Raw genomic sequence first — 25553 nt, 5'->3', positions numbered from 1 at the left:
GCCCACACAAGAGTCTGGCCACCCCCAGTGACGTGTTATTGTCCCTTTCCTCTGCCTCCTGACCTTTGTCACCGTGAGCCAACAGCGAGCCTCCACCAGCCCAGCCTGTTTGGCAAACTCCCGGCCCTGCAGGGCGGGTGGCTGTGTCAAGGCCCATTAGGCAGGAGCCCAGCTGGGAGAAAACAAAAGGGCAGGGGAGGGACTGGTTTGCAGCAGGTTCTGGGTGGTGCTAGGGGACCTGGAGGCTGAACCTCTGGAGGGCAAGGGCCACAGGGGTACCCCTCAGCAGGTAATGGACCAGGACCCTCTACGGCCCATGATTACAGGGACCGGCAGCATTGGGGTGGGGAGCATCGAAGTTTCTCCTTTGCGAGGTTCCGAGGAGAGAATGGATGTGGGTTCAAACCCCGGCTGCACTGCTGACTGTCTGTGACTTGCGGAGTTGCTTAACAGTGTCCCAGCCATGGGCCTCAGTGTCCCTGTCAATAAAAGTGGGATGGTGGTATCCACCTAATGGGATTGTTGCCAAGTGTGAAAGGAGGTCTCATGTGAGAAGGTGCGGTGTCACCTGGCATTCACGACACAGTTGTCTTTGTCCCACTGCCCTGGGGGCTCATGGTGGCTCCCCGTGGGGCACAAGATTCGAGGCCGTCCACCCATCAGCAGCTACTGGGTGTGTGTGCTGGGCGCACAGCACTGTGCTCACCATTGTAGGAGAGGCTGGGCGTGCAAAGCACGGCCAGAAACATGAGAGAGGCCGGGCACAAAGGTCGTGTCCACATTCACACCTGGAGCTCACCACCTAGTTGACAGGCAAGGAGTGATCTGCAGGCCGCGAAGGCTGGGGCTTTGCCAGCTCCCAGAGCTCCTTCCCTGAGTATCAGAGAGCATTGCGTGTAGCAGGGAGCACCTGCCTGGTGCTGAAGGATGGATGGGGTTTGGCTAGGAGAGAGGAGGAGTGTGGGCGGGGTGGGTGGTGAGAGCTAAGGCCCTGGGTGGGAAGAAGGTGTGGTGTGCCGAGAAGACTGGTCTGGCCAGAGCGGAGGCTCCAGTGTAGGCTGAGGCCTTGCTGGGAGCCAAGGGCCCGGCCGTGACAGGTCCTTGCATTTAAGGCTGGGAGTGTAGACACCGGCGGGACACACAGGGCCTGGGCCGTTACCTTGTGTGGCCCTTGCCAGAGGGTGAAATGTCAGGGAGGACTCAGGCAGATGTCACCTGAGCCTCTCTGGAAGAGGGTGGCGGGCCCCCTCTCTGCAGTCACCTGCCCTCTTCCAGCCATCTCCTTCACTATTGTCCACAACACAGGGATGCTGAAACTTGCAGCTCCTTGTGGGGGAGACTGAGTGTTTTTTCTTAAAACTTCTGAAAGCTTGGATTCCGTGCCCTTGATGGTCACCACTGGGAAGTGTGCTTCCTGTTCAGCCCTGTTTGGCCCCTGGAAGGCTCCTGGCTGGGCTGGTAAAGGTCTGCCCATTGCAGCTGGTCCCTTGCCTCGGGAGATGCAGAGGCCTTCCAGGGGCCCTGAGTTGGAGAAAGACAGACACTCCTGTGTAAAGTGAGTGAAAGGAAAGGGACCCGGGGCCGACTGCCCCTGGAGGAAAACACACTCACTGCTGAAGTTCTAATTACCTGTTTCCAAGGCATTGTGGTGGTTTTCCTTGGGTAGGGCACATGCCTCCCACATCTGCCTTCATAGGAACACAAAAATGTGCCCTGACTAGATTCTATTGTGATTTTTACGTGAGCTTCCAGGGTGATCAAAGAGATTCTCAGTTTTGCTGAACAGATGCCTTTTGAGTATTCCGTGTGCCAGACACTGTGCTAGGAGCCGTGGGGCTGGCAGAGGTGAGCAGGCTTGAGCTGGTCCTGCGCTCCCAGTCAGGGAGGTGGGTAGCTGGGTGGGTGGGAAGTTCAGATGGAAGTCCGTTGTAGCTGAAGTGTAGGGGATGGGGGGCAGCGGGAGGTAAGTTTGGGGTCAGATCCTGGGAGGCTGGGACATTATTCATTGGCAGTGCCGAGTCACAGAAGAGTTTTGAGGAATGACGTGATCAGATTAGAATGATGCTATAGAGAAGTAAGCAGAGTGGCAGCGAGGAAGATGGTCGCAGAATGAAAAGGCTGTGCGTGCATCGAGGATAGGCGGGGACAGTTACAGCAGGCCAGAGCTCAGAGGCCGGCCCGGGGCTAGACAAGGCGGCGGGTCCAGGGGACCGTTGGAGCAGTAGACAAAGGTCAGATCCACGGGATGTGTGCACTGACTGGATGAGGGGCAGTGGGAGAGGGCGGCGCTGGCCTGGGTGATGGAGGAGGATTGTCCCTGGGTGAGATAAGAGCTCAGCTGGAGAAACAGGCTGGGGGGCGGGGTGACTCAGGCCTGGAAAGGGGGGTGTGGCCCCGACACCTGTGCGGAGGGCCCCAGGAAGAAACAAACAGAAGTCGAGGACCTGAGGCAGAGGGAGCACGTGGCCAAATTGTTGAGACAAAGTAGATGACATTGGCAAGGGGGACACACAGTAGGTTTGTTTGTACCTTCGCTCATTTATCCACCCACTCATCCGAAAGCACCTCGTTTGTGACCGTGCCTCCCCAGGCTGTTTACACGGAAGAGTACCACCCTCTGACGTGTGTCTGTAGGAGAGACTGTGGGTAGGAGATGGTGAGGGCTGTGGGCCTGGGACGGGCGAGACGGGGACAAGGGCGAGGGGCAGGCCATGAAGGTGGTAGGGCAAACCAGGGGTGGGTGGTGACATGAAGACAAAGAAGGAGGGTGTCAGGAAAATGAGGCACACACACAAAAAGGGGCCAATTCTGGCCATGGGGGAGCGCAGGCAGATAACATCAGACATTGCAGAGGGAGAGAGGAGGCCATTGGATTGGCCGAGGAGGGAGTCGGCTGAGTGGTGGGGTCCAGCGCCGCAGCAGGCTGGTCGTGGGCATGGAGAGAGAAGGGAAGCAGAGCAGTGAAGCAGATTCTGTTTGGGGCATTTGGCTGCACAGGGGACCGGCCAGCGGGAAAGCTAGAGAGAGAAGGAGGGCTACTCTCTGTTCCCATTCTCCTTCCCTTACTGTCCTTTTATTCTTTTTTTGTTTTTAAGAGATTTTATTTATTTTTAGAGAGTAGGGAAGGGAGGGAGAAAGAGAGGGAGAGAAACATCAGTGTGTGGTTGCCTCTCACGTGACCCCTACTGGGGACTTGGCCTGCAACCCAGGCATGTGCCCCAACTGGGAATGGAACCGGCAACCCTTTGGTTTGCAGGTCAGCACTCAATCTGCTGAGCCACACCAGCCAGGGCCCTTACCGTCCTTTCTTTAAAAAAGAAAAAAAAAACTAATTAGGATGATTTGCATCTATTTGTAGGCATAGGGAAGAAGATGACAGAAAAAGGGAAAGAGGAAAGAGATTAATTGCTAGGAAAAAGTTCCTAAAAAGCAGGAGGTGTCGGAGCGAGTGCTGGGCTGGGGACATTGTTCTGGAAGGTACAAGAAAGGCTTGGTGGGAGCAGAGGTAACTTGAAGGAGGTGGGACCTTCCTGTAGCCCTGCCCCTCATTGGGCGGGGGCGGGCAGTTTTGGAGTGCCCGCATTCCCCTGGGCCACTCTTGCTAACTGAGGCTGCTGTCTGACTCCATGCTGCCCACGGCTGGGGCCTGCAGAAGGTTCGGGAGGCTGCCTTTTTTTCTTAGGTAACACTGGTATGTAATAGTGTATGTTCCAGGCGCACAGCATTATAGTGGAGGCTGCCTTTTGATGGATGTAGTGCCAGCCTCTCTTAGTAAGGGCCTGAGTGGCCCCCCGGCGGATGAGGAGGAGTTGCTGTGTTACTTTGCAGTAACTAAACACTGCCGCTGTGGCCGCGGGAAAGCTGCCCAGTGTCAGGGTACACGATGTCAGGGGCGCTTTCTGCCTATGGGACGCGCCGAGGTCTGTTCTGTCCACATAAACCGGCTTGTGTCTGAGAAACGACAACAGTCCAAAAATGCCTTAGCGTGCTTTTCCTGTTTGATCCCATGTCACTGTGCAAGGTATTTGTGATCGTTTTTACAGGTATTAGAGGCTGACCTAGGATTTTGTTAATTCCAAACGCTGTTCAGCTGGTGCAGAGAAGTCCATTATAAGCATATAAATACATGGGGCCTGTGTCAGTGGATGGCTTTCACCCAGAGTAAAAGTTTGTAGTAACGCTCCAAAAAGAGAGAGAGGATGAAGTGGTGAGCAGCGTTAGGTCCAGGCGAGGCCCCAGGGAGCAGGAGGAGGGTGCGGGAGGGGAGAGATGGGCAGCTTCTCTGCATCTCTGTTCCTCGGGTGAGAGACGGGGGCAGGTGGCCTCCTCAGGGTTTGAGTTTTCTGCCCACAAAGGACTGGAACCAACAAGTGCCAGGTGTTTCCTGGTGTTCGAGAGGTAGGAGCAAGGGGAGGGGGCAAAGATGGTGACAGTGACGATGCAGCAGTTAATGTTTGGTGACCGCTTACAGCGTGTCCCGGGCACCACGCTAAGCACTTCAGATGTATCACCATCGACTCCTCACAGCAGCCCTCTGGGGTGGATGGCGTCATCCTCCTTTTAAAGACGAGATGGTTCAGGGGGTTAGTGATTGCCCGTGGTCACACAGCCGGGCTGTAGCAGAGCCAGGCCGGAAGCCCAGGTCTGACGGACCCCAGGGCCTGCACGCGGCCACTAGCGTGGGACGAGGCCAAAAGGCCACGCTGTGGGAGGCAGAGCCCAAGTGCCCCTGAGGTGAGGGATCTCAGGAAGAGCCTTCTTCCCAGCCTGTGGGCTCTTTGCCAGGCAGTGAAGTGGCTGTCAGCTCTGTCCCCTCCTGAGCCCGGGAGAGCGCAGGCCAGAGCTCTGGCAGCTCTCTCACCACTTAGGCAGAAGCCCAGATTCTGAGGGCTTGTCCTCCGTTCTGTCCATCCTCTTGCCCAAGGAGTGACAGATGGGGCCAGGAGGACCATGTAAGTGGGAAAAGGGCTAGGCTGTGGGTTAAACTGGTCTGTCTGTAACAAGACTTGCTTCTGCAGAGGCTCAGGCCCACCTGTCAGTAGGACTGAGTGGGGAGCATCTGTTGAGCCAGGCGGGGAGCTCTCCGTGGACAGAGACAGCAGCCTCTGAGCCCCTTTCCCAGATAAGAACAAGGACAGATGGCCTCAGAGGGTGGCTAACATTTCACCCGGGGGGGGGGGGAGGTTTAAAGTGACTTCACTTTATTTTTTCAGATGGGTCTGCAAGGGAAAATAGCAGTGGTCTTGGCATTCATTCCCACAATAAATATTTCCCAGTCGTTACATGCTGGCTCTGGGGCTTTGTAGAAACAGTCCACCTCCTGCCAGGTGTCTGCGCTGCTGCCTGCAGCCCGCCTCGGTCCGCAGAGCTGTGGGGCTAGGGGCTGGAAGCGAGGACAGTGGGGAGAGGAGTTGGGGTCCAGCCCCAAGAGCAAAACTCTCCCCGTTCTGATTCTCCGCGTGAGGAAACGAAGGCTCACCAAAGTCAAGTTCTTTGTCCAGAGCGTGCCACCCCCTCTCGTGCAGGAAGCAGCTGGGTCTACACGCAGCCCCAGGTGGCAGCGCGCCCTGTGCTCAGCTGTACTTGCCACTGACTCTTGCCTTTGTGTTCCTTTCAGTTCTTCAAGGCCTTTTCCAAGAGTGGGCCGGGAACGGCAATGTCAGGTGGGTGTCGTGGCTCGTGCTGGCCTGTGGGTGTCATGGCTTCTCCCTCCCCCCTGCCTCCCTTTGTCCCCCGTTTTCTTCTGCCGAGTGAAAGCGCAGCGACAGCTGCAGAGGGATACGTTCCCCAGCTGAAAGCCTTCAGGAAAAGGCTGAGGATCCCTTCTGGGTTGGTCCATCCAGGGTCCTGGGAGCGGGGACAGTTCCCAGAATCGCCCTTCACGTCAGGGGCTGACGGCCGGAGGGGCAGACCAGACAGCCCCTGGGGGCGCCTCCTGGGCCCAGGCCCGAGGGACTCTTTCTTGCCCCCGAGGGAGGGGTCCCCTGCACAGCTCAGGGCTATGAGTACAGGGGGGGACTGACCGTGCTGCGGTCCCCTCAGAGCTAGCAGCCCTGCGCCCTTGGTTCCTGTGAGCGAGGCTGACAGAATTCCTTCTGCTGCTGTCCTCACGCCCCTGCCCGTGTCTGTCCTCCCTCACAGTGGCCGGTGCTGATGTGCAGACGCTGCGGGAGAGGCTCATCGATGCGCTGGAGACCCATAGTGTCACGTGGCCCTCTGCCTGCCCCCCACTGGAGCCTGCCAGGTACTGCGGACTGGGGCAGGCTGGGTGCAGTGTGAGCCAGGAACACAGGCCTAGAGGTGAGAGGGTGGTGGGCAGGGTGAGGAAGGCGGCCCAGGTTGGTTCTTCCTGTTGCCTTCGGGGCAGACATCTCCGTGGGCCAGAGGGCTCCCTGTTGCTGGAGGTCCTGCCCAGGAGCCGGCTTCCTGGGGCTGATCGGCAGGTGCAAGGACCTATCCCACCGGGTGGGAAGGAAAAGGGACGGGGGCCCTCCAGGTCATAACCTGCTGCTGCCTCTCACACCTGTGTGGGGATACAGTAGAATTTCAGGTGATCTAACCAAGAGGGCGACTGGGAGAGTGGGCATGGGTTGGGGGGAAGGGGTCAAGGACCATTTAGAGGAAAAGGGGGCGGGAGCCAGGGAGAGGAAAGCTGCATCTCTGAAGAGTGAAGGTGGCCATTTTTTCTGAGCAATGGCTGTGACCGAGGGTGGGGGTGGGGTGTGACTGCGTCCTGCGCTGCAGAGGGTCAGACACGGTGGCTGGTGTCCTGTATCCTCCAGGCAGGCTTCCAGGATTGCCTCTTTTCTAAGCAAATGGGGTGCTGAAAATGCACCAGGGGTGGTGTGAGAAAATGAGAGACAGAGGGTCACTGAGAAAGGAAAGAAGTGAGGAGCAGGGAACAGGTTGGCAGGCAGCACAAACAGATGCGCCAGAGAGGTGGGCGCCAGAGCGGATGCCTCTTTCCGTCCATGACTGGGGTACGCCCTGGCCCCCTACCTCTCTGGCATATCCGTGTTTGCTGCCACTGGGCTGGGCTCCGGTGCTGGCCCCGCGGTGTGGCTTCTGTTTAGAGGTGATCACCGCTACGTCACTGGGCCCAGTAGTGGAAGCTAGGCCTTCAGGTTGGGGGTAAAAGGAAGATGTAGTCCCCCAATGCCACCTCACCTGTTGGCCTCTTAAGCATGTGTGATGATGTTCTGCTTTTAAGTAGAGTAAGGAGACCAGCCATTCTTGTGTTATGCAGTTATTTGCTGTTGAAACTTTGAGTTATGAAAACAGTTGGTAGCTTAATTCTCTGATTTGGGGGCACACTATAAAGTTTGTCACCTTTTGAATTTCCACCTATGCTCTGGGCCTCGGTTTCCTCATCTTAAAATAAGAAGGTTGGATTAGATAGCTTCCACAGGCTCCTGTACCCGGGACTTTCTGAGTCTTCAGTTCCCTTTTCATGCCTCCGCCAGGAGAGGAAGAAGCAGATCTCCCACTTGGCAGTGACTTGCCACAGATCAAGGCTTGTCTCTGGCGGGCACTTACCGCCAGTCTCTCAGGGAGCCAACACAGCCCATGTTCTCCAAGCCTGGGCCTTCCCCAGAACACGGAGACAAGTGGTCTCCAAGTGTCCCTTCCCAGTCGTCCTCCCCAGGCCACCTCCTACTCACTTCTCACTCTTAAAGAGACAGGATGGCAAAGCACATCAAGAGGGTGGGTGAGATGAAGACCCAGGGTTAGGTCAGGGGTACCATCCTTGGAGCCTGAGGGTTTGGCTGACTCCCACTAGAGGGCAGGCAGGGGTGACTGCCCCGAAGCCTGGAGCAGAGGGGGTTTGTGTGGCTGTACTCACAGTACTGTGTCAGCTGGGGTTGCCAGCAGTTTTGCTTCATTCCCACTGGCCTCATCTCTTGCAGGCTGGAGGAGATTAATGGATTCTTTGCAAGAAACAATGAAGAGTACCTGGCCCTGATCTTTGAAAAGGAAGGCTCCTACCTGGGCAGAGAGGTGAGCTGCCCTTGGGAGAGAGCCCAGTGAGTTCAGAAGCAGGGCTGTTGCTGCAAATTCTAGGATCTGTCACTGCACTCTGAGCCCAGCACGGGCCTGACCCCTGCTGGGAGAAACAGGAAGTGCAGGAGCTGGATTTTTCTGTTTAAAAACCTTTGTTGGTTTTTGTTGTTTAAAAAATTGAAGTGTAGTTGACATGCAATATTAGTTTCAGGTGTACAACATAATGATTTGACATGTGTATACATTTCAAAATAATCACCACAATAAGTCTAGTTACCATCCGCCACCATACAAAGTTAGAACATTGTTACAAGTCCTGTGTCTATTTTTATCTCTTACATGGGAACCAAAGTTGACAAGACCTGCTGTTTATTGAGCACGGGCTTATATTGCTGGCCCACATAGTTGCCAATCTTTGTGATTATCTAAGATGATCCTATAACATGTTGAAGATCGCACAGCCAGTGACTTAGTAGAACAGAGCTTTGAACCAGCCAGCTTGGTCTGCCCCCAGAGCCTGTGTCATTTCCACACCGGCCCTCCTCTCATCCCCGAAGATTTGGAGCAAAGAAAAATTGGGAGGGAGATAACATCAGAGGTCGTCCAGCCCCTTATGAGGAAAGAGGGTCCCTGACCATAAGATGAGGCAGATAGCAGAACCAGGCAGGCTTGGAGTTCCGCCCCATCACTTACATCATATGTTGTGGCCAGGTTACTCACTTTTCTGAGCCTCGCGTCCCTGTCTGTAAGGTTGTGGTGATCACCTTTCTTCAGCGTGCGGTTGGGGAAGCCAAACGAGGTAGTGTAGGCAAAGGGCCTAGGTGAGTAGCTGGCTCAGACCTGGTGCTGTAGAACCGTCCAGTCCCCAGCCTAATGCAGACACAGGCCCTTCCCCCTCGGGCTTGTGGGCTGCTCCAGGCCATGGGTGGGCTTCTCCCAGATGCAAAGGTGGGTCGGGCCAGAGCGTGGGAGGAGCCTAAGACAGTGCAAGGGGACAGAAGTGACCTGGCAGTGGGGACGAAATTAAACACCACTCCCTGTTGGCCCTGCACAGCTTTCCCCCGAAACTCACCAAGCTCTGCTGAGAGCTCTGGGCTGTCTCCAGGCCCCTGAGCCCTGACAGGGGAAACACAGACTGGTGGGGAGGGGACACAGGGCTTTGCCGAGGAGTGCCTGACCATCCCGGGGTCCCAGTCCAGGCTTGGGGTCACGCCTGCCCACGAAGAAGTGATGGATAACTGTTCATTGGAATCAGCTCTTCCCCCGATTTCCCCCAAGTGCCCTGAGTAACCAGGGACAGGCTCCCCTGTCGACTGTGCCCATCAGAGGTTCTCCGGGGCGATGATTAGTCTGAGAGGCAGCAGGGCACGGTGGCCAAGGGCCCAGGCTCTGGAGCCAGTGCAGGCGTGTGCTAGCTGCGTGACCTGGAAACACGACTTCACCTCTAAGCTTCCATTTCTTTGTTGACGGTAGTTTTATCTTTTAAACGAATACTGATGTACCTACTATTCGCTAGTCATTGTTATGAGCACTTTTATAAAATTAACCCATTCAGGTTGGTATTGTTATAATTCTGCAAGTGAGGAGATTGAGTCAGGGGGAGGGGGCCAAGTTCCAACCCAGCGGCCGGCCCTCCCAACCCGCGCCACCTCACCTGGCCTCCTACTGCTAGTTCCTGCTTCAGTGTTATTTTGACGATTAAGTGAAGCAATCAAGATACAGCACATAATACGTGCTCAATAAATGTTAGCTGCTCATCTTTTTTCCCTTCCTATTTCTTTCTAAAAATAAAATCATTGTGGCTGACTCAGTATGTTTTTCTGACTTGGAATAGAGATAGAAAACCTTATAAATATAAGAGTAAAAGGAACCCACTTTTTATTTTGCCTCTTGCAAATTGCTTTCATTGGGAAGAAAATGATATTAAGTTGGGACTGTCCTGGAAGAGCCGAGATGCGTGGCGGGCACAGCTCCGAGTTGGGCCGTGATTGGCTCTCGCTCCCTGTGGGGTAGATGCCATTGGTGGCCGAGACTCTGACTCATCACAGTGGTCTATTGTTATTGGAAAGGTTTAGGGAGGATGAAGCGCTGCCAGCAGGTGCCTGTCCCTCTGCCCCATGGCCGGGCCCCCTGATGTCTGACTGTCTCCGCAGGTGATCCTGGACCTGTCCCAGCGCAAAGGCATCGCGGTGCGCAGGGTCCTGAGCACGGAGGGCGACGTGGTGAGCAAGTTTGGTGTCACTGACTTCCCATCTTGCTACCTGCTGTTTCGGAATGGTTCAGTCTCCCGGGTTCCCGTGTGAGTGCGGGGTCTCACTGCCCCACCCCGTCTCCTCCCTCCCTGTGCGTGTCCTTTCTTCCTGCCCAGAGAGCCTGCAGCCTGCCACCGGGGCTGAAGGGTCCTTTCTTCTGTGAAGCTTCTGAGGAGCCCATGGGCTGCTGGCAAGTAGCGCCCTCTGCAGGGCAAGCAGTCTTTACTGCCAGGGGCAGCCCAGGACCCTGCCCTCAGAGCCCAGCCCGGGAGCCCTGCCTCAGCCCCCTGGCACGCCCAGCTTGGTGCTTCGTCCCCATCCCCACCGCAGCCCTGGCCCTTTTCCCTGTCCGCCTCCGTTCAGACAGACTCACTGGCAGGCTGCAGCCCTGGCACACACTCAAATATGCCTGACCCTCCCTCCCTTTGGTTTTCTAATTGCAGAAAAGTTCATTAGGAGCCAGACAATAGCCAGTTCCAAAATGCCAAGAGAAAACAATCAGGCCAGCCGCAGCCCCCTGTCAGGCTCCTGCTGCTGAATGGCCCGTTAAATGGCGCCAGATGGTGCCTCGGTGCCCTCCCTGGGCAGATGATTGATGTCAGCGTGGCCCTGCCCACGGCTCAAGGGCCCAGAGAGCAGGGCTTGCCAGAGGTGCCCAGTGAGCTGCTCCTTTGGGCCACTGGGGCCACCGCACCCTGAGGACGGGCAGGGCGGGGCCCGATCTCCAGGCAGCCTGGGCCAGACCTTGTCAGAGCCTTCCGCTGGGGGAAGGAAGTATGATGGCCACGGGGGAAGGGGCACTCGCTTCCTGCACAGGCCCCGAAAACACGGTCCTGGTGGGGAGAGACGGTGGCATTGTTTCCTCCCTGGGAGTTGGTGGAGGGGAAAATTGTTTGTGACGACGCTGCTTCCGAGCCATCTGCTCGTCGATAAACGTCGGGCCAGGACAGCGGAGTGGAAAGCGATGCTCCCTGAGGTGGCTCCCCTGGGGGCCCCACCACACTGGCACTGGTCCTCGCGTCCCTGCCTCCCCGGGGCCCTGACCAGGAGATGCCTCCTGCCCTTGACAGCAGCCCTCTGTCAGGGGAGAGAAGGAAATCAAAAGGATTACAAAAAGGATTTGAGAATTCGAATGGTTTCTTTGTTGCTATTTTGTAAAAGTCACATATTAAACTCCCTTGACTTCCATGGGGAGTGCTGTCGCCTCTGGCACCTCAGAGCGAGGACAGCTGCCACTTTGCACCTTCGTTTCGGGGAGGGTGGTCCTCCTGTCCCCAGAGGGGCTCTGTCCCAGTCTCCCCAGCGCAGGTGGGCAGCTTTGCCAGGTAGGGTTTGGGCCTCAGACAGGGGCCCTAGAGGCTTTCCACAGCGTGAACAGTGACGAGAAAGGTTAAGGTGCAGCATGGGTGCCCGGTTTTGACCTCACTGAGGATGAGAGCGAACCAAGTTCTGATATTTCTTAATAAACGTGGCTGTCCAATGAGCCCTGGCCGCCTCTCCCGACAGGAGCTTGCTCACCGCCTCTCCTCTGTGGCTCTCTGCCCTTGCAGGCTTATGGAATCCAGGTCCTTCTACACCGCTTACCTGCAGAGGTTTTCCGGGGCCATCCGGGAGGAGGCCCAGACCACCGTTGCGCCAAGCACTGCTAATACGGTGGCTCCCACCGCGTGGAAGGTTGCAGACCGGTAAGGCCGCACTCAGTTTTCCTCACCCCTTCCCCACCCCAGCCTCCCCTCTGCTCACAGATGCCTCCTTTGTACCACACTCTGTCCCTTGTCGTGGGCTGAGCCCGCGCCATCCTGAGCCCTGACCCTCTGAGGGCCGGCTGTGCCCAGGAGAGCCCTGGACTGTGGGAGCGGCAGCCTCTCCTTGTGCTCTCCGTGAGGGAACAAGTACTTCCCAATGCCCACGTTCCCGAAGCTTAACTGTGTTCGCAAACAAGTGGAATCCGCTTGGGACGACAATGCGTGGCCTCCAAGCCAGCTTCCCACTCACACAGTGGATTCTTCAGTGAAGAGTGTTGAGTGCCTGCCGTGTGCTAGGCATCGTGAGTACGGATTGCACAGGGCCGTGGATGGAGTCCCTGCCCACACAGGCCCTTCACGGCAGCCCTTCCAGGGAGGCACCCAGCTTCACTTGAATGTCTCTGGTGCCAGGGAGCTCACTGCCTTTTGAGGTCGCCTGTGTCCTTGTGCGCAGCTGCAAGCATGAGAAAACGACTCTTCTCCCCGAGGCTCCGAGGCTCTGCACTGGTGGTAGAATTCCTGCTTTTGGGGGGAGAGAGACAAGGCCATCAACCTCTTGTGCTGGCACCCAGCAGCATACCAGGTGGGATTAGCTGACCAGGGAGCTCAGAGCTACGCAAGAGGACTGGAGGAAAAGCCATCTGACTTCTGGGAGGACTTTCCATCCCAGCCCAAGGGGCTTTAAGGGTAGAAGGTGCTAATGGAGAGAGTTTCAGTGAATCAGGGGAGAAGGAAGGAGAGGCTATGACTGGAATGGTCGTTAGGATCATTGAGTCTGTGAGTATTCGCATCTCTCAGATTGCAGTAGCTGACGCTGACCAGCCTCGGGTGCCAGGCTCTGTGCTGGGCACCCGCCTTCCGTACATTCTGTCCCTCAGCCATGAGGCCACTCCTCAGGCAGAACACGTGGGTGGAGAGGTGAACTGGGGCCCAGGGAGCGGAGAGGAGACTTTGCCACGAGAGCCAAGTGCAGGTGGTCATAGTGCCCACCCAGTTAGCCCCCCTTGTTGGCTCCCTACCACTGTAGGAGGTGATATGACCCCTGAGGCCCAGCCCCCAGAGGTGTCTCCCCGCAGAGCAGAGGCCAGAACTCGGGTCTCAGGAGGCTGCTAGAGACGTAGCCGCACTCATGGAGCCCTTCCCATCAGAGCCCTGAGCCCAGACCCCTAGTGAGCATCGTCCGGGCACAGTGTGGAGCAGCCGCCCAGAGCCTGCACCCTTCCCCCAGGGCTGGGTGACCCTAGGAGGTGCGAGTGGGAGCCCTGCCCCACACCCGAGGTCTGGCAGCTGTGAGGACTTCAGCCCCCAAACCACGCACACACCGCCCTGCTCCTGCCTGCCCTGCTGTGCCCAGCCTTTCCGGAGCTGTGTTGTGTGGACGTGCCTGTCAGTCGTCTGTCTGTCCCTGGGGTCTTTGTTCAGAACTTAGGATAAAACTCACTCTTCCTCTTGTGACCTGATTAAAACACCATTAGTGCATCATGGGAGAGGCGGGGCGGGGCCCGCGGAGGGGTCCTGCTGCATGCCAGGGGCCACTGGTGGGGGGTGAATTTGTGCTTTTGTGTAATCCTCTCAGCTGCCTGCCTGTGAGTGGTTTACTGTTATCCCCATCTCACCCATGAGGCGTTAATATACTCAAGGTCACAGTTACTGGCAGAGCCAAGTGACAACTTGCAGGACTCTGGGACCGTCGGCGATGGCCATCCTCGTCTCCCCCGTTGGCCCCGGGTGCCTGGCCCAGCCCTGCCCTGTGGTTAATACCCCACTCTCCCTGCTTCCCTCTGGTCCTCAGCTCCAGGATCTACATGGCTGACCTGGAATCAGCGCTGCACTACATCCTGCGGGTAGAAGTGGGCAAGTTCTCTATCCTGGAGGGGCAGCGCCTGGTGGCCCTGAAGAAGTTTATGGCAGTCCTGGCACAGGTGAGCAGGGCCTTGGCCCCGCTGTCCGAGTGGCTCCACTGGGGGTCGGTGCTCAGCCCAGCCTGGCGGGGTCAGCCCACCCCTTCCTTGGGAGCTCGTGGTCCGGCTCCACGACAGTTCTAACCCATGTGGGCTGCTGCCTTGCAGCCTCAGCCGTGCCCCACACCACCCCGCACTGCCACGGTCAGCCCCGGGCCGGGGCGTGGGTGGGGTGTGCCCAGTGCCCTGGATTTCCCAGCTGCTCCCAGGGCTGCGGCCCTGCCCCCTGTGGTTGTGCACTGTGGAGTGAGCCTGACACGTGGGCTCTCACTCCCTGCCACGGTCACTGGGAAGCAGGGCCCGTGGCGCCACAGTGGAGGAAAGGAGCCTTTTCTGAGTCTCCTCTGCGCCCTCCCAGACATGGAGCGGAGTCAGACCCAGGGCCCTGGCCGTGGCCTGGCCCTCCCCCTCAGTCCTTTGTAGTTCCCTGCCCACAAGGCCACTCCGGGAAGTGCAGCTGCCACAAGCTGAGGGTCTGGTGTGTGTCAGACATTTAATGCTCCTAACTTTGCTGCGAGGTGGCAAGTGGGACCCCCAGTTAAGGGGCCCGGGATGATCAAGGCCTTGCCTCCTAACCCCCAGGTAGGAGGAGGTGGGATAGAGATTTGGACTGAGCTCTCAGGCTCCAGAGCCTGTGCCCTGTCTCTGCCATGCTCCTTGGCCTTCTCTGAAGGTGACCTGTGGCCTGCCTCCTCTCTCTGCACCTGCCTCCTGCCCCCTCCCTGTGTCCTCTCTGGTGGCAGATCGCCTGCTGTGGAGCCCTATCTCAACCCCTTGACTCTGGCCTCTGGGGACTGCTGCTGAGTCAGATCTGGGCTCTGGTCCCCTTCCGAGCCTCACTGCTGACTCAGCACCCACAGTGCCAGGTACCAGGTCTGAGCCTCTGGGTGCCGGTCTGCGGGTGGCTGGGGCTGTCACCTCTTCGGTGGCCTGCACCTCTCCCTAGGGAGTTGCCTGCCAGCCTGACCCTCAGTGGGAGCTGGACATGAGTTTGGGGTGAAGGACCCTCCCTGCCCGAAGCCAGGGACTCAGACAGGGACAGGGCTGGCCTCGGGAGAGAGAGATGCCAGCACTACCAGGACTGGGAGCAGAGGGCTTGTTTGAGCCGTCCCTCCCATCCCCCGAGACTGCGGAGTGTTCTGGCGCTGCCCTTGGTTGGGCAGCCTCTCCCTGAGCAGTAATAACAGTAGCTGCTACCGTTTCTTGAGCTCTGACAGGGTGCCAGGCCCTGCGAAGTGCTCTTTGTGCTTTGGTTTATTTGTATTTCTCAGAACAAACTCCACAGTGTGGGTATTCCATCTCAGGGGAAAGCACTTTGTCCCAGGCCCTCCAGCCAGTGGTGGCCGATGTGTCATGGAACCTGTGCCCTTGCCCCCTGTGTGCTTGGGGCACTGAGACCCTGAAGGGCAATGGTGCTCCCTCAGCCCCTGGATGGTCGTGTCCGTCCCACCCTCCCCGTCCCTGCCCCACTCTTGCACTCTTGCTCACCCCAGCTGGGGTACTCCCTGCTCCCTCACGTGAGTGGCTGGTGGACTGGCCACTGGGTGGCGTGTGGTCACCAGGGTTTCCCTGCTGCCCGCAGAGAGGGGGGGTCCCTACAGCCCAGAGCCCCTTCCTCCATCCTTCCTCCTGACACAGTGGCCTCGGAGGGCAGAAGGTTCCAAGTCCACTTGACTGGTAGTCCGGTGAGAGAGGCTGACTTGAAGCTGTGAATTGGTGCTGAGAGCCCAAGAGGGAGTGTGGCAAAGCCCAGGATGCTTTCTGGCCGCTTCCCCCCCCTGGGGGCATGTCCAGCCCAGGAGGTTTGATAAGATTAGGGAAGGGTTTTCGCAGAAGACTGGGCTAGTTGGCAGGTTTTTGCTGAGTGATCATTGCTGTCTCCAGAGCCTTTCTGCTCTCGGATGGTTTTCTTTGCTCGGATTTCCCTCTGCAGGTTTCTCAGCGTGTCCTCCAGCCTGTCCGCTGCTGCCCCTGGGGCACGTGTGCTCGCACACACACGTGCACACGTGCAAACGCACATCTGTCCCCTCCCTGGAGCCCTTGTGGTTTTAAAGTGCTGATACTAATCAGATTTGAGCTGACTTATTGTCAGAGCAGCTTTTCATGTTCCCCAGACTACGGGGAGCTCCCATCAGACTGGAGTCTTGGCTGGAAGCCCTTGGGCTGCCTCGTCCCCACGGGCAGTCTGTGGGGCACAAATGAAAGGCTCTGTGTCCGCCTCGCCCGGCCGGTCAGTTAGTCAGCAAGTCAGCCGCTCTGTCGGAAGATTGCCTGAAGAGGGGACTGTGTGGCACAGGGTTCCCAGCAGCCCTGGGGAGCAACCAGGCACTCAGCCACCCACCCCAGGTGGTCTGGGGTCAGCACAGGAGCCCCAGCCTCTCCCCACCCCCCACCAGCCCCCTTGCCCTACCAGGCGCCCTGGAGCCAAGGTGGCAAAGGACCGCGTGTGAGTCTTGGGCAAAATGTTTTCCCACCTTGGCCCACCACCTCCCCGCTGGGGACTGGGGGCCTCTGGGAGATGCTTTCTCATTGCACCTTGCACTTGTCTCTCCCCTAGCACTTCCCTGGCCAGCCCTTGGTCCAGAACTTTCTGCACTCCATGAGTGACTGGCTGAGGAGGCAGCAGAGGAAGAAAATCCCCTACAGCTTCTTTCAGACGGCCCTGGAGAGCAGGAAGGAGGTGAGCTGGGTGGCAGGCGAAGCGCCTCTCCCATCTCTGTGACTGTGTGTGTGTGAAGGGGGGGGTGGGGGGGGGGTGACACTGACCTTGGACCTCCACCAATTTACATTCAGGGAGGAGTCAGTGATCTTGCTTGGGTCCTTTTGTTAATAATTAATAAATGACTATTGATTGCGCTCTCTACATACGTATCTTTCTTAATCCCCCAACATTAGTTGAAGGTGGATATTATCCCCATTTAGCAGATGAAGAAACTGAGGTGAAGCCCTGACTGGTCTGACTTGGTGTATTGGGCGTTGTCTTGCAAACCCAAAGGTCTCTGGTTCAATTCCCAGTCACGGCACATGCCTGGCGTGGGTTCAGTCCCCAGTAGGGGTGTGTGTGAGCAGCAACCAATCAATATTTCCCTCTCTTTCTCCCTCCTTTACCTTCTCTCTAAATTTAAAAAAAAAAATACCTAAAGAATGTTTAAAAAGAAAGAAACAGGTTAAGTACCTTGTCTAAGCCTGTAAGTGGTTGGGCTGGGACTGAAAACCGATGGTGAGACGCCGGCTGTGCGTGCCCGTAACCACTGCGCTGGGTTGCCTCCCAGCGCCTCCTGCTGCTGCCTCAGCCAGGCTCCTCTGGGCCTCTCCAGGTCACCTGTCTGCGCCCCGGCTCACACCGCAGTTTGCAGAGGGGGCCACTGCAGAGGGAAGAGCCAGCTAGACTTGCAGGATGTCTGGGCTGGCAGGAACCTCTGAGATGGGCCCTCATTTTACACATGGAGAAGTCAAGGCTAGAAGGAGCACGTGACTCGATCTGTGTCACAGGTCCCTGTTTCTGATGCTCCCTTGGTGGGTGTGGCCAGAGGAAGGGAAATGACACCTTGAGGTGGTAGCCTGGGAGAGGGACCTCGCTGGTCTTAGGGCTGGGTGTGGACCTTGGAGTCTCCTGGAAGCTTCTCTTCTCGGCTCCCATCCTGTTCCTCTCTGAATACGCACTCACGTTGGTCTCCGTCCCTCAGGGCACTGTGATTGCCAAGAAGGTGAACTGGGTCGGCTGCCAGGGCAGCGAGCCACATTTCCGGGGCTTCCCCTGCTCCCTGTGGGTCCTCTTCCACTTCCTGACCGTGCAGGCGACGCGGAGAAATATAGACCCTTCTCAAGAAGCAGGTGAGTCTGTGCACCCCCAGCCCTCAGCCTGACCCTGGCCTGCCCCCCCTGGCTCCCTGCCGCAGGCCCCCCTGGGAGGAGCCTGCATTTGCCTTTAGCCACACACAGCCAGCCTGGCACCAGGAGGCCAGGACCTGGGGAAGCCACCCAGTCCTGCCCCCTGCCCTGGGGTGGAGCCCCGCACACTCGGGCGTGAGCTTCTCCCTGGCTTTCATGGAGCCATAAGTTTGCTTTGTTTCCAGTTTTCATGAAAATGAGTGGCTTCAAATTTACACTCCCCTGCAGAGAAAAGAACTCTGTCTACGTCACAGTTTACATGCTGGTACCACGTACTTTGAACCATTTTATTGTTTCCCACTGAAAAGTCATTTTCTAGGGGCAGCTGGGGAGACACCTCACGCCCTGCTGCCCGCACCCCCCCCAACACTGTGCAGTGGCGCCCCACGACCCACCCTGCCTCTCCCCTCACTCAGCAACTGAAAGTGGGGCATCCGGTTCCATCCATGTTTACCGGCCACTGCGGGAGAGGTGGGCAGGGGAATGGGCCAGGCCCAGAAGCCAAGGGGAAGAGAAGGATGTTCGGAAAGAAAGGAAATTCTTTGGGAAGGATAAGGGGAGGTGTTATGTTATCCTAGAAATAAAAGGCCAGAGTGAGAGACAACAAGCGTTTATTTGAGCTTAAAAAAAAAAGGTACTTGGGAAGTACTGACTCAGGCAGCAACCCAGACGGTGTTCTGAGGAGGACGCGGGTGTCTGTGAGAAAGGGCAGGGGATCGACGGCGTCCGCAGAAGGAAGGCATTTCTACGGGAGCAGATGAGCCAACACAGAGACGCTAGTTTTTAGTAACGTTTTTACTCTTCAGTCGGGTAGCCCTCAGTCCAGGAGTCATGGGCTCTGCTTTGCAAACAGTCCTTTGCACATAATGCTGCTTTCTGCCCACTCAGAGCCCCAAGGGGTGAGACGGGCCAGGCGGTTCCTCCGGGAGTGGGCAGCTCCGACTCCCCTCGAAGGGCTCCCTGTGTGTCATTTTTACAGTCGAGTGTTGTCGGGAAAACCGGTGTTGGAGCTAGGAGAGGAAGAGCGTCCCATCCCCGACAGAGACAGAGGACACTAGGGGAGCTGCTGGGTGTGGGGACAGCCAGCCAGGCACTGTGTCAGCCAGTGCTTGTGGAGCGCCTCCAAGGTGCCAGGCCCTGCTCTAACAGTGGGGCTCGGCGAGCCGAGATGCGAAGGGCCTGCCTCGAGGGGACAACATCCCAGTGGCCTGAGAGACAGACAGGAAAGAGGGCAGAGCAAAGTGGGGTGCAGGACGGGGTAGGGAGGGGGGTGTTGGGGTTGGGCAGGGAGCTGGGGCAGCCTTTCTGAGTTGACCCTCGGTGGTGAGGAGGGGTGCAGCTGTGGGGCACAGCTGGAAGAGAGCCTTCCAGACGGTGCTGGTTTGCTAGGGCCGCCATAACCAAGTGCGGTGCACAGGGGCTTGGACAACAGACGTGGATTTTTGCACAGTCCCGGAGGCTGGCAGTCCAAGATGCGGGTGTTGGCGCACTGGTTTCTGCTGAGGCCCCTCTGCTTGGTTTGTAGGTGGCCTGTGTCCAGATTTCCCCTTCCTCCAAGGACACCAGTCAGGACACACTCCAGTGACCTCATTTTAACGTAATCACCTCTTTAAAGACCCTGGGTCCAAATACAGCCACCTTACAGCCAGGAGGCCTGGGGTTTAGGGCTTCAACACTCTGGTCAAGGGGTGAGCACGGGGCTCGGGTGTCAGCTTCTGAGGACCTACTGGAGAGTGTAGGCAGGGCGTGATGCAAGTGATGAGTGCTTTAGAAAGATCCCGGGTACAGGGTGGGCTGCAGTGGGGGTGGGGGTGGAGGCAGGGCAGCCAGTTCAGAAGCTGTGGAACTAGGTAGTCCAAGAGAGCCCCAGACTGGAGCTGGAGGTGTGCACATGGAGGAAGTGAAGGCAGAGCTGATGGGACTCAGTGATGGCTTGGATGAGGAATATGTGTGATCTAGGGCTCACCGTGGAGCCCGGAGTTGCTGTGCCTGAGCATGTGGCCAATGATGGTCCTATGAGCTGAGGAGTGGGAAGGCCCGGGTGGGAGGGAGTAGATTGGGGGGGAAGTGGACTGAATAGTCTGTGCCCATTAGACGTCTGGATGGACAGGTAGACACTGAGTCTGGAGTCCGGGGGAGAGGTCCAGGGTAGGGATGCGCATCTCGTGATCATTAGCACACAGATGACAGTTAAAGCTGAGGGACGGGATGAGCCCCTTGGTGGGTGGGCAGAGAAGAGAGCCGAGGCCTGAGCTCTGGGCCCTGCAGCGTCTGGACCTCCGCTAGTAGAGCGGGGAGGCTAAGGAGACTACGAAGGAGCAGCCACTACGTGTTCAAGAGGGCGCCCCAAACAGAGCGATGCAAGCAGGTGTCATCCGTCAGCTGAGTGGGAGCAGGACCTGCGTCTGGGGAGCAGTGGCCAGAAGGCCCTGGTGGACCGGACTGAAGACAGCAGGGCAGGGAAGACATTGAAGAGAACGGGGATGTCTCTGGGGCATAACCGGGGTCGGAGAAGGGATTTCGTTATGTAGCTGTTCTCACCAGTCGGAGTGATCTCACATTAAGGGAGAAATTGGTGATGCAATAACAAAACAAGATATTCATAGGAGTAAAACCTTAAAGGAGGTGAGAAGGGACGAGGCCCAGGGCACAAGGGCCAGTGGAGGGGGTGGGAACAGCAGCAGGGCAGGCAGAGGGTGCTGGGTGGCTGGGGCGGGTGCAGGAGAAGGTGGGGGCTGAGGGGCCTCGGAAGGAAGAGGCAGGGCATGGGTGGGCATGGGCGTGGGCTGTGGTGGCCAGCGGGTGGGAGAACAGCAAGCTGACATCCCAGGGGGACAGGAGGGTGAGACTAGATTGGCTTTTGAAGGGCTGGGGGGTGGCATTTGCAGCAGGAAGGAGAGAGAGTTTGGAAGCAACAGCGCAAGGCTCCTTCCCCACCTGTGGCCCTCAGGTGTATGGAGTGTGTGAGACAGGAGAGCTTCAGCGGGGCCTGGTGGGGGGAGTGACACCTTCAGGGAGGAGCCCAGATTGGGGAGGCGGGGGCCTCATTGGGCCTGGGCTGCTAGGGGTCCAGAGGGCCGGTGGGAGGGAATGCGGGGAGGGGAGGTGGAAACACCCTGGAGGATGTGCAAGCCAGGTCCAGGTGGACTCCTGGTGCCAGGCCCAAGGGAGGAGGACTGGCGGGGAGCAAATGGGAACAGGGGGCCCAAAGCAGGTGGGAGCACAGGGGCTGGGGGGGGGCACTCTGGCCTGCCATCCTCTCTAGCCACTTCATAAGGAGCCCGAGTGTTCTGCTGGCAGGTTTGGACTTCAGTAAGTGACAAGGGCCCAGATGAGTGGCAGAGGTAAGAAACAGGTTTTGGGGGAGACAGAGTCAGCTCTAAAGTGGCCCTTGGAAGGTGGAGAAGCCTGCAAGGAGCCCCTGGGCCCCTCATCAGATGGGCTGGGGTGGGGGTCCCTTGCAGAGGTGATCGTGGTGGGCCTGTGGTGGGGCTGGCAGGGACAGGCTGGCTGAAGGGCCCCATGCATGGTGTCCCCTCTCCCCTGCAGCCAAGGCCCAGGAGGTCCTGCAGGCCATCCGAGGCTACGTGCACCACTTCTTCGGCTGCCGAGACTGCGCTGACCACTTCGAGCAGATGGCTGCCGCCTCCATGCAGCGGGTGGGCAGCCGGGACGATGCCGTCCTCTGGCTCTGGTCCAGCCACAACAGGGTCAATGCACGCCTTGCAGGTAAGGAAGGGCCACCTCCAAGGCTGGAGTCACCTGCAGAGGGAGGATGAGGTGAGAAGCTGTGGAGTCTTGGACCAGAGCAGGAGGCAGGACGCCCGTTGTCCCCCAGGAAATACCCCGTGGGTCTCAGCGTTTCACAGCACACAGAGCCTCTCTCCAGCTCTACCTGCCCCGATGACGCATGTCAGTGTCATTGGACCCATTTTCCAGATGAGGAAATGGAGGCTTTGACACTCTGAGATCCTGGTCTCTGGATGCCCTCACCCTCTTTCGCCTGCACCAGGGCCCCTCCCTCTGGCCTGTCCTGGTCCCTTTCCTGCCTCCCCATTGTGCTTTCTGGCTCTCAGCCCCTGACTCAAACCAACAGAGAGGAAGAGAGCTGGGCTGTTCCACTCCCTGGGAGGGGCTCGTGGTAAAACATGTTGGAAAAGAAACACCAGGCCCTCCCTAGAAATAGCAGGGGGTGATTTCATGATAGGGGCGCTTGTCTTCTGAGGTCCCTCATTGGCAGGGTTCCTGCTCCCCGGGAATTGGATGGATCCAACAGGCAAAAGCTTTAAACTCCCATGGTGACCAGAGCTGGTGGGCATGGAGGGAGCCTGGGCTTGTCTGTGGGGAGAGAGGGGTGGGCCAGCTGGGACAGATCTCCCAGCGGTGGGAGGTGGGAATAAGGCCTGGGGTGGGGAGGTTAAGGGAGCTGAATAGAGCAGGTGGTGCAGGCAGCTGCACTTGGTCTTGGTCTCCTGGGGCCTCCTGGTGGGCTTGGAAAGAAGACACGTGCCTGTCGCTCCTCCCACCCCTCCCCTCCCCACTCCACCCCTGCCTCCAAATGCCCCATCTGACCCTTTAGCCCTGTGACCTCTGCCGGCTTCCAGCTTCCCTCAGGGCCCAGCTGCCCCGGGGAACCACGAGCCAGGGCCTCTCTAAGGGACCTAAGGCCGGCGGGACCCTGCCCTCTCTGGTGGCGTCCTTTCAGATCAGCCTCATCATGTGAGTGGCAGGAACCAGCCGAGTGCTCACTTTGGAGGCCCGCTCATTACTTCTCGCCAACCCTTGGGGTGTACTTGTCGCTCCCTCCCCAAAATAACCACACCACGTCCACACCCCTTACCGCTGCTTCGTCCTAGCCAGCAACTTTTTTTCCTATCATACCCTTCAGAACAGGTGCCTCCTGCTGGGCGGGCATGCTCTGGAGACCCTGAATGAAGGGCTGTGGTGGCCCTCGGGGCTAAGCCTGGGCTGTGCCCGTCTTCCTGGCCCTGCTTGGGGCCCCAGCATCCTTGTGGGTGGGGCAGCTTCCCACCTCTCGGGAGTGTCCTTCTCCTGTTTGGGCCCCAGGCCTCCCCACATCCACCCCTTGCAGCCCACCTGGGAAAAAAACCTCCACTAACTCCTACCCGCCCCAAAGGGCTGCCCTGGGATTACCTGTGGAATGACTGTGGGCCACGAACTCTTGTTTTAAAAAATATCTCCCTGTATAAAACTTGGAAATTTTCAGAAAAAGGCTAAGAAGCTCCCTCTAAATCTTCTCGCACTTTCCCGTGTCTTGTCCAGGGGTCCAAACCAGCAGAGAAGTCGCCAAGGGGAGACCGTGGGTTAATACAGGAAGGGAGTGACTGGAAGCAAGCGGATGGCACCCTCCTGGGAAGCTGGCATGCTGGGGTGGGGGTCGGGCAGCACTCCCCCTCACCCGGGAGCCACCAGGCCTGGCTCTGTGGGCCCTGCCTCCTCTCACCCGTCCTTCCCAAAGTGAGCCCTCCTCGCAGAGGAGGACGCTGGCATTCTCAATGGGAGGAGGAGGCCTGGGCTTCTCCGTGCGTCCCATGTCCCAGCCAACCTGTGTGTGCTTCTCTCCCCAGGGGCCCCCAGCGAGGACCCCCAGTTCCCCAAGGTACAGTGGCCACCCCGTGAACTCTGTTCTCCCTGCCACAACGAAATCCGGGGGACACCTGTGTGGGACCTGGGCAACACCCTCAGCTTCTTGAAGACCCACTTCTCCCGGAACAATGTCATCACAGACTTCCCCCCAGCTGGGCGGGGCCCCCAGGCTGGCGCACAGTGGATGGCAGCCTTCCGAAAGCCAGAGCTGCCGACCAGAAATTCTACTCTGGGCCCTGAGGAAGCTGAGATCGGGGTAGGCCCAGGGACAGAGCTCCCCGGGACTGTCGTCCTGGATGTTTTAGCGGAGAGACTTGGGGCAAGTCACGCTCCCCAGGAGATGCAGGCGGGCCTCGGTGTGACCAGAGCCGAGCTAGACCAGGGACCTCCTGCGCACATAGCAGAGCTTCAGAGGGATGAGGTGGAGCAGCCAAAAGGGCAGCGGCCCTTGACCAAGCGAGACACAGGAGCCGGATTCCTGGCTGAGTTTCTGGCCGAGGAGATACTCCCCAGAGGCCCCTCAGAGCTGGGACGAGTGGGCCGAAGCTCCAAGCAGCTTGCCAGTGTCCCCGAGGGGGAGCCAGAGGCTGGGGCCTTGCGGGGCCAAGGCCCGTGGCTGCAGGTGCTGGAAGGGGACTTATCCCACCTGGACATCAGCCTCTGTGTGGCGCTCTACTCCCTGTCCTTTCTGGGCCTGCTGGCCGTGTATACCTACTTCCGGACCAGGGTGAGGGCCCTGAAGGGCCCTGCCAGCCACCCTGCAGCCTGAGCCGCCTGCCTTGGGAGGGCAGCAGGAAAGGGAGCTGCTACCGATGGGGCTCCCCCAGCCCCCTGCCCTTGTCTGCCCCCGTTGCTCCTTGGCCAGGGAAACCCAGTGAAACCTCGGTCCTCATAGGAGGGAGTGTTCGGAGGCACAAAGACACTGCATGGCCCAGGTCCACCTGACAGCGAGGGGGGGAGGGCATGGGGAGGGCCGGCAGCCTTGGGCAGTGAGGGTCGGAGGCCCGTCCCTGGCCTCTCAGCACCAAATTCCTCTTTTGCAGCTTATTTGAAGACCTGCCTCATTCTTGCTGAAGCTTCAATGTCTCGTGCTTGGTCTTGGCCCTCAGTTTCCAAGGCTTCCCACCATGGGCGGGGCCCTGGGCTGAGTGGGCTGGAGCAGAACCCCTCGCTCCTTTCTGGGGCCCCGTCCATCCCACTCCCTTCTCACAGGAGAAGGAAGGGGTTGCCAGTCCTCCAAGCACTCAGACCTCCTGGGTCGGGGGTCAGGGGGGCTTTAGGGTGGGGGTTGGAAGAGTGTAGAAGTCTTGCTGGCTTCCCAGGGGCCATCTGTGGCAGCAGCACCTCGGCCTGGTCCTTCCCAGACCTCTGCTGCAGGAAGCTCACAGGCTGGGCTTAGTGTGGGCCTGCCCGGCTGGGGGCTGACGGTCACTGGGCTGAGGTGGGGGTGATAAGTGGCCAGCTCAGCAGGACCTGGCGGAGGGGCAGCATGGGGTTTAGCTTGCAGGGGTTAGGACCGCTAGTGCCTTACTCTGGGCTCGGCCTTGGCAGGTAGGGTGAAGTGCAGGAAAAGGGTGGTTGCTTCCTGTGTGCTTTGGCTCCTCCCACTGGACCCACGCCTCCAGGAGCGGGGTCTTTGTTGATTTTCATTTCCAAAATAGATGCTAATCTTTGAACATGGAGGGCCCTGGAGTGAGGGGAGTGTCATCTCTCTCCAGGGTCCACCTCCCATCACGTAGAGGTGAAAGGGTCAGAGGGCAGGGGACGCTGTACACATGCTTGGTTTTCACTCTGCCTGCCCACTGCTTAGGGGGGCTGTGGAATAAATTATTTTTGTTAAGGCAAGCACCCATGTGTCCTTCACCTTGCTACTTGGAGACCTTGTGTCCCGGGTCTGGGCAGAATGTGCAGAATCCTGCCGTTGAGGGACCCGGCCAGACATGATCTCCCCTGGCACACAGAGCTCCTGGCTTGTGTTGGGGACAAGGTGCCCTGGTTGCAGCCCCTTCCTCCTGGACAGGCCCTTCCCCCCTGGACTGCCCCAGCCCCCACCAGTCTCCTTGTGTGCCAGGGCAGGCCCCCACACCCCCAGGAGC

General features: G+C 58.4%; 1 protein-coding gene across 1 annotated transcript in view; it reads left to right on the top strand.

Annotated features, from left to right (window-relative positions):
* Window positions 1–25305, top strand: part of QSOX1 (quiescin sulfhydryl oxidase 1) — a 36324-nt gene extending 11019 nt beyond the window's left edge. The window contains exons 3-12 of the mRNA XM_024552952.4: window positions 5618–5663; window positions 6142–6244; window positions 7908–7998; window positions 10155–10300; window positions 11804–11938; window positions 13791–13920; window positions 16517–16639; window positions 17646–17793; window positions 21400–21579; window positions 23439–25305. Of these exons, the coding sequence (XP_024408720.3) occupies window positions 5618–5663; window positions 6142–6244; window positions 7908–7998; window positions 10155–10300; window positions 11804–11938; window positions 13791–13920; window positions 16517–16639; window positions 17646–17793; window positions 21400–21579; window positions 23439–24226 (1890 nt within the window). The 3' untranslated portion in view covers window positions 24227–25305. The remainder of the gene's footprint in view (window positions 1–5617; window positions 5664–6141; window positions 6245–7907; window positions 7999–10154; window positions 10301–11803; window positions 11939–13790; window positions 13921–16516; window positions 16640–17645; window positions 17794–21399; window positions 21580–23438) is intronic.
* The last annotated feature ends 248 nt before the right edge of the window (window positions 25306–25553 follow it).

This window comes from Desmodus rotundus, chromosome 12 (genome assembly GCF_022682495.2).
Source record: "Desmodus rotundus isolate HL8 chromosome 12, HLdesRot8A.1, whole genome shotgun sequence".
In the NCBI taxonomy this organism is placed as follows: Eukaryota; Metazoa; Chordata; class Mammalia; order Chiroptera; family Phyllostomidae; genus Desmodus; species Desmodus rotundus.
This window is presented reverse-complemented; position numbering and strand designations above follow the sequence as displayed.